This window comes from Palaemon carinicauda, chromosome 38 (genome assembly GCF_036898095.1).
Source record: "Palaemon carinicauda isolate YSFRI2023 chromosome 38, ASM3689809v2, whole genome shotgun sequence".
Lineage (NCBI taxonomy): Eukaryota > Metazoa > Arthropoda > Malacostraca > Decapoda > Palaemonidae > Palaemon > Palaemon carinicauda.
The window spans coordinates 50,264,662-50,272,700 of NC_090762.1; the positions used below are offsets into that span (position 1 = coordinate 50,264,662).

General features: G+C 38.2%; 1 protein-coding gene across 1 annotated transcript; it reads right to left on the reverse strand.

Annotated features, from left to right (window-relative positions):
- Nucleotides 1–306: 306 nt before the first annotated feature.
- On the reverse strand, nt 307–2,544 carry LOC137630182 (cuticle protein 19-like). Its single transcript, XM_068361629.1, has 2 exons — nt 2,520–2,544; nt 307–808 (listed from the first exon to the last, which is right to left on the reverse strand). The coding sequence occupies exons 1-2, from the start codon at nt 2,529–2,531 to the stop codon at nt 455–457; spliced, it is 366 nt and encodes a 121-aa protein (XP_068217730.1). The 5' UTR covers nt 2,532–2,544; the 3' UTR covers nt 307–454.
- Nucleotides 2,545–8,039: the final 5,495 nt, after the last annotated feature.

The window sequence follows — 8,039 nt, forward strand, 5'->3', positions numbered from 1 at the left end:
CCATAATATATTGACCTGTGATTAGGCAGTCTTACAAGGGGGTCTGCAATTAGTATTGATTTTATTTTGGGTAGAATCGTGAATGTTCTACTGATTTGGTCTACACTTGAAAATGTTTGATTAGTTTTCCATTTTGAAATTATCAGGAAGTCTATGGCTAGTCTAACTAAATTTGTGTATGATAAGCTGAGAATCACCTTTTTCCTGATTATGATAGTATCGTTCCTACATGTTTTTAAATTTCTATTCTAAGAAACAATAAGAGGATGTTAGAAACATGATTTTCACATTCAGATGTTTTATTAACAAAGATAATTTACCAAGAATATTATGGTACATCAAGTTGATTAAATCTTCTCATTGAGAAGAAGAGATAATTGAAGATATGGAAGAGAAAGAACATCATTTATGGCATCCGAAAGAATCTGCGTCATAAAATGAGGTTTAGAAATCCTTAGGCGTAGACTGGTGGGGGTGGGCCATATGAGGGCTTGGCAGGGGGTGGGTAGGAGGCCTCTCCTTCGTAGGCCACGTCGGCGACGTAGCCGCCGTGGTGATCGGCGTTGAAGGTAACGATTTGGGTGCGACCGTCGGGTAGGGCTACGCGGTACGACCCGGAGGTGACTTGACCGTCGCTGCTCTCGTCGTGAGCGAAGTCGTTGCCGGTGTAGTCGTCCTTGACGGCGTAGGAGAAGGCGTAAGGCATGCCTGGCTCCTTGTAAGATGGGGGAGGGGCCCCATACGCTGGAGGGGAGTCGGGAGCTGGAGCGGAGCAAGCTACGGCCACGAGGGCGGCGATGACGAAAAGCTGGGAAGGAGGAGGAAGAAGATCAGTTTAAGGATATCGGATTTCGTTTCCTTAAAACTGTTTTTGGTTTCATGAAATAGACATCGAATGATGTACCTGGCAGTGAATTGAATGTAGTTGATGATTGCAAGGGTGGAAGAGGAAAATGGATAGCGATCTCAGATGAAAATATTTTTGAAAAACTGGAAATTAAGGAATCCCCTTGATTATCACATCGAAGGGGAAAGAATATGGTTGGAATATTATGTAATTTGTATGTATATTTATGTACTGTATGTGCATATGTATATATGTGTATGTACAGTATATGTTAACATTGTATTGAGGAAAGATGAGGTGTGGAGAAGGAAGTTTCAATAAAGAAAAAAAAAATGTCAAATATAATAAAGGTTAAATTGCATTTTAGATGCGACTTCTCCCAGCTTGTTTGAGTTGGATCAAATTATTATTACGTAAAAGCAAAGGTTGCTATTTGAAAACTTTTCTTAACTGAGACATTTCCTTTTTTTAGCCGAGACATTTGTGATCTCAAGTTTTCATGAATTCTTCGAACCCACAAAACCCCTAAATTGGAGTTGGTTTCAGGTTCCATATAAAGTAAAAGTAAAAGTATTTCCCTTCTGGACATTAGTGACCAGATGATCTGGTTTCTCTTCAGCTGTCCAATGGTACATATGTTCCACTTTTGCCAAACCATTTATGACATTTGTATGTATGCGTGTTGGATGTATCTACTTGTAGGTATATGGAAATCAACGCGTGGCTAATTCTAAATTCTTTACTGAATTTTTAACTAAAGATCTTAGTGAAACACTTATGGATCATTTATGGTTTATACTTGTTCTTTAAGTGCAGTATTATTCTTTCCTAGATACTGAATTAGTTAATACTTTGAAGAAGGCAACAGATTCCTTTGCCAAGGGAAATTAGCAGATGATCTAAAGACTTTATCATTGCTGACTTTAATCCAGTCTCTTGCCTTTAAGTTTTTAGGTCTGCATGATAATGTTATTTCAACTTTTCCAAGTGTATAATAGCAAACTTCAAATGATATATATATATATATATATATATATATATATATATATATATATATATATATATATATATATTGTGTGTTTATGTATATATAATATATATGTTTATTTCTTTAAGTATGCATGTGTGTTTGTTAAAGTCTATAGATTACTTTTTTACATATAATCAAAATGAATAAACGAAATTGGATACAACTTCGATTCGTCTCTTCTCAAGAAGCGGATATTTTATCTCATTGGGGAACACAGAATCCCTGTCTCCTCTGTTATTGTTGTATCAGAATCTCATTTATTAAGGTTGTTAGGTTGTCAATCCCATCGGCCTCTGTTTCTCACTAGCATCTTTACATTTCACTTTCACCTCCTGTTGCTAGCATTGCTTTGGTGGATGTAAGATATTAGCGATGTTTAAAAGAATGTATTCAGTAAAAAAAATAATTATCTTTACACGGGAATCTAAAGAAGCTGAAAGCAATCATTTGTCTCATCAGAGATTGGTTTATGCTGGGTGGAACTTTAAAAAAATTTAAGCAAAGTTTCCTGCTAAAATTCCTCCCAGCATTTGAAAGAATTAATATGATTTTTTCTCTACCTCTCTCGCGCTTAAATAATTGGATTACGAGACTCCTTAAGTCAGAGAAACAGTGAAACTGCACAATAAAGAGCTGCCTCACCTTAGCTGACATGTTGATGTTTTGAATGTGCTGTGAAAATGATGTTGAAGTTAGAATGACACGCCTCTTTTATACTTACTGGCCCCTCTTCCAGCTTCCCGTTTTCTGTTGCTTCACTCCATTTTCATTGACCTGTCAAATGTTTCTGGAGAACGCATTCCTGTTTTCAAGATCATATCTTTCTAGGGATGTAAATAGAGAAAATTATTTTTGAGAACTGAAAACGATGTATCTAACATACTTATTTCTTTTCAATTCTTTTCAATGCTTTCTCTTATAATTGTAAATCAGATACAATGATAATCCATACTTCGGCTGATATATACTATGAATAGTTCAGGAATTAACAGCTGGAATTATAGGCGATTAAGAAAAATAAGTATTATTAGCTGATCATATATTTTGCCTCTGTGTCTGAATGAGGATTTCTTTCATATTTAAAGATTCATGATTCATCCCAAAAGAAGACATTCCTTCAGGGGAAATAACTGTGGTTACTTCTAGTTAGCATAAGAGAAGCCGCAAAAATGCTTTTATAACTTTGCTTTTACACTAATTGTTCTGAAATGCTGTTCAAGTTGATTTTACTTGATTTTAGATATATTTGTATCTTTATTGTTTTTCATATTTTCAATTCTTGTCTTTTGCTAACCAAGCCACATTAAGAATCCCTAAGATCCAAAGTTACTTATGTAGCTTAAATCATGGTATGGGTGAATGATAAAAGATCAGCTAATCAAAAATACTTTTTTTCCTAAAAGCCATAACAGAAGTTTCGTTATACTTTACTATTTTAAACTCCTATCAAGATCTCTCTCAATTACAGGCTAAAAGTAGCGTAGGGTCAGGAACCCTGTACTCGTCATCAACATTTTTTATCATGCCAGTGTCGAACCCACAGAAGGGCGTTGTCGTTTGCCTCTTCGAAGTCTTGATTTGAACAATGAGGTCCCAGTAGGCACCCTCATAATATTTGTTCCATTGTTTGTGGTGTTGCCCCACATAGGAGTCAGGGTTGGTGGCTAATCCTTTACGGGCTGTCAACGCAAGATCCCATATCTTGCACAAGGCAAGGCATCTCCAGTTTTGCCCAACTTTACCTTTGCTCTGTTTAGGGTTACCTAGTCCTTCCTTGTGAACGTTGTTGCGCTAGGCAGGCCTTTTTTTTGGGCTGAGCAGCACCTTACTGGATGTCCATCAGTCACTTTCCCGCCATTCTCTAGCCTGTGAGCAGCTGCCAGATTAGTTCTAATCAATTCACTATTGCAAAGCTTTTGCGGGATTTTAGTCTTCGCCTTACTTCCTGATGATTGTGGAGTGGATGCCTAGGGTCATTAATGTATTTATATTTTTCAGGTTTTTATAGCTTTTCACTTGGATATAGGGTGGTGGGATACCTGCTATTTTATATAAAGATGATTACCAGTAATAATCTGACAGGACTTTAGCTCTGGGTCTAACTTATGCTCATGGGAGGATCTTTCCCACACTGGTGTACAGTACTCCGCAGTAGAATAACAAAGTGCTAGAGCTGTTTGTCTCTCAGTCAAAGGATCTGTTTCCCGGCTGGTGTTGACGAGTTTGCTGAGGAAATGGTTCCTAGTTGCTACTTTGTTTTCTTTTATTTGTGTGCTCTTTAAAGGAGAGTACCTAAGTAGACTGGGTAGGGGTGATATTCCAGTTCTTTGTCACGCCATTTGATTTTTAGCTTTCTGTTTGCCTGGTGAATGTTCATGTGGAAGGCACACCTGTGGTTTGCTTGAATTGTCATTTAGGTGCCAATTTTGTAGCAGGTGGAGAGGGTAGTCAGGGTGTTTCACAGTCTTTTTTCGATGTGGTGAAGGAGTCTGATTATGTGGAAATGCACACTTCATCTGCATATATGTACTTGCAGATGTTCTGGTACTGTGGCTAGTCATTTGTATAGATATTGAATAGCATTGTTGCCAGCACTGACCCTTTTGGAAGGCCATTGTTGTGTATACTCCATCTGCTTTTCGTCCATCCATGTCTACAAAGAATTGCCGATTGATTATAAATGATTCAATAATGTGGACAATGCTAGTATTCCGTATGGTTTCGAACCACCTTCAGAAGAAATCCTCTATGGTTTATAGTGTCATATGCCACTGTAAGGTCGACAAAGACTGTACCGGTGATTTGCTTTTTCCCAAACCCGTCCTCGGTGTTTTGCTTTAGGTCTAATACCTTGCTGCAGTAGGATCGATCTGATCTAAAGCCAGCTTGGTATATCGACAAAACCACTACTCTCGCCCATCTCCAAATCTTTGGGATTTGATAGGTCGTTGCACAGGAATTGAATGCCAAAAGGATCCATGCTATTGTTTTGTCTGCAAAATGTAAGATCATTTCTTTTTTATGCCATCTAGGCCAGCTGCCTTCCCAGATTTGAGATGATCCATGGTAGCACTTAGTTCTTCTAAAATGAACGGTTGGAATTTCACTCTCTTGCATGATATGGTCCATATCCTGTCTTATTTTCTTTAGGTAACCCCATTCCTTGTTGTGAGGCTTGCCATTCTGTACTGCAGAACACCAAGCAGAATCAAGTATAGGCTGTTTAAGAATCTAAGACTAAAATCAAGTACACACGTTACATGTGTTTTTATAGATGGGCTTCAGTTTTAACAAAGCCAAAAGCAGTACTCGAATTCATTTGTAGGAATCTAGCATCAAATATATTGTGTAGAATACCTTTTGTCCCGCTGCCTACATGGAAGTTGAAAGGCAGGGGAAGGGTATTTAATTGTGGCTAGTAAACGCTGTCTTACATAATTTTGAACAAGTTAAAAAATGTTTTGTAGAGAACGGAAACGATAAAATATGGTAAATTAGAAAGAAAGGGGATCTTCAATATCATTTCAGAATGAATGAAAAAAATAATTGTCTTATCTCCAAACATGTATAGTTTTAGACTGTTCGTTTCAACTGTAATAAACATTGAATAGCTGTCAAATTTTCAAATACAGGGAACATAAAAGTTTTCCCATAGTGTGGGGATTAGATTCTAGCTTAGTAAAATTTATATAAATTGTCGTAAAACCAACTTCAATAAGATTAGTGTCCATGATTATACTTTTTTATCTCACCCTCATTTACTCCCTTTCTAAACCTCACTTTTTTTTTTTTTTTTTTTTTTTTTTTTTGAGCACATAAATCATCATCTTGCCCTGGCTACCACAATAATAACACCATCATTCTTGAACCACTACTCAAATTGTCGTCAACCTCTTCTGACACCGCATCGTTTGTCGTTTTTTTCCTCTGGCCACAAAAATATTAGTCTTTTTCATACTCTGATCCTCAGTCAGTTATTTTTCTCCTTCAACAGTTGCTTGCTTCACTAATACTCCAATTAGGAACTTACTTCAATGGCCAATAAAACCCTTATCATCCTATTTCAACAAATATACTAATTATCATTCTAATTCTTTGGCCATGATATTAAGTGTCCGTAACTGACTAATACACCTAGCTTCGCCCTATTTTCTGGATCCATACACCGTGATGTAATTTTACAATTTATAAAGAAATAGTTGTTATACTTGTTCTATAAATACATCAGGAGTGGTTATACATCTCTTGATAAATAAAGACAGTGATAGTGATGTCCTGCTCTACTGACCAATACACTAATCCTCCTCCTTTTCAACATCATATAACAATAATTGCACCAAATGTAAGTTTTAGCCGAAATTTTATTCAATTTAAATCGTATATCTAACATACAAAGTTAATTTATGCCCATTTTAATTTATTCTTTATTTTAATTCTCAGTCTCGACGGATCAGAGATAGACGGGAGGGCCTGAACAACACTTGGGTAAGTTATTAAAATCTCAAGACTGTTTTTCACAGTTTAGTTTAGACTTGCAAGTTTTTTTTTTATATACAGTATATAGATATCGGGTATAATTGATTAAATTGGTCAAGGTTTCAGATTGGCATTAGCTATTTTCTTCGTAATCATGCGGGATTTTAGATGGTCTGACAAATGTTAAATATCATAAGTGATATGTTTTTAAAGAGAATTTATAATAATTTCATGGGTATGGAGCCTTTTAAATAGGATTTTTGGGCGTTCCTAAGAATGTATTTTTTCATAGCATTCTCAAGACATTTGTTTTGACCTGTTTACTTCATTATGTCTTACGTGTTGGTATCGTATGAAGTGTTGTTATTGTTATGGTTTATCAGATACAAATAATGATTATTTACAAATTAGCAAAGAAGAAGCATTAATTGTGAAAGTAATTTGAATGATTTATTTCGTATAATTATGTCATTGAAATATCGTTATACTACTACTCAGACCATTACAACATTTTACTTGACTGAATAATATACCAAATATTGTCGTACATTTAGTAACCAATACACCATGTTTTATCCTACATCATCGACCATTATATCATGTATCAAACATACTTTGCCGACCAGTACAGTAATTGCCGTCGGATATTATATTAACAATACACTATATTCTATCCCATTTTTTCATCAATACACCAAGCATCTTGTAGCTTTTCAGACCAATACATAAAGTTGTGTTGTATTTTTTTTTTCCAATTTCTTCTTACTTTTCTGACCAATACCCCTAGTGTCGTGTTATTCTGTGACTAATACTTAAGTTTCAGAAAAGCGAGGAGACTGAGGAATTCCTCCGTGTGGGGAAATGACATTTTCCCCATCAATTTGGTGGAGGATACGATGGAGAAAGTGAGGAAGGTGAGAGACGCGGACCCTAGGCCCCCCCCCCCCCCCTATGAGGAAGTCCGGGTTTAGAAGAGCCTCAGCGGATGTCCCTCACTCCTCCCAGGCCACCCCCTTGCTGCCGCGAAGAGAACCACCGTCAGCTCCTTGGCTTCAAGCCTCTCAGCAGCCCACCCGTAGGACCACCGCAGGCCCTCAGTCAGCCTTCAGACCCTCCTACGGTAACTCTAGGAGAGGTCGCTCTGGCCGCTCCTCCAGAAGGAGGTAGGAAGAGAGGCCCCCTACTCCTACAGGACCCCCTAGTAGGGGGATGCCTCAGACATTTTTGGCAAGCGTGGCGGGGTCTCGGTGCGGATCCCTGGACGATGACGGTCCTGAAGGAGGGCTACAGACTCCCTTTTTTAGAAGAACCTCCCCCTCTCATCCCAGCCTTTGGGCCAAGTGGCTGGTTCCTAAGAACCCCTTGAAGAGGTCGGCGCTACAGGAGGAAGTAGCGTCCATGATCGCCAAGGGAGCTTTAGAGACAGTGGAGAACCCAGGCCCGGGTTTCTTCAGCAGGCTCTTCCTTGTGGAGAAATCGACAGGAGGATGGAGGCCGGTCATAGACCTCTCAGCCCTCAACAAGTTCGTCTCAAAGACGGACTTCAAAATGGACACCCCCAAGACAGTGCTAGCAGCCTTGAGGGAGGGGGATTTCCTCATGTCTCTCGACCTCAAGGATGCCTATTTTCAAATCCCCGTGCACCCCTCCAGCAGGAAGTTCCTCAGAATCAAGTGGGAGTCCAGT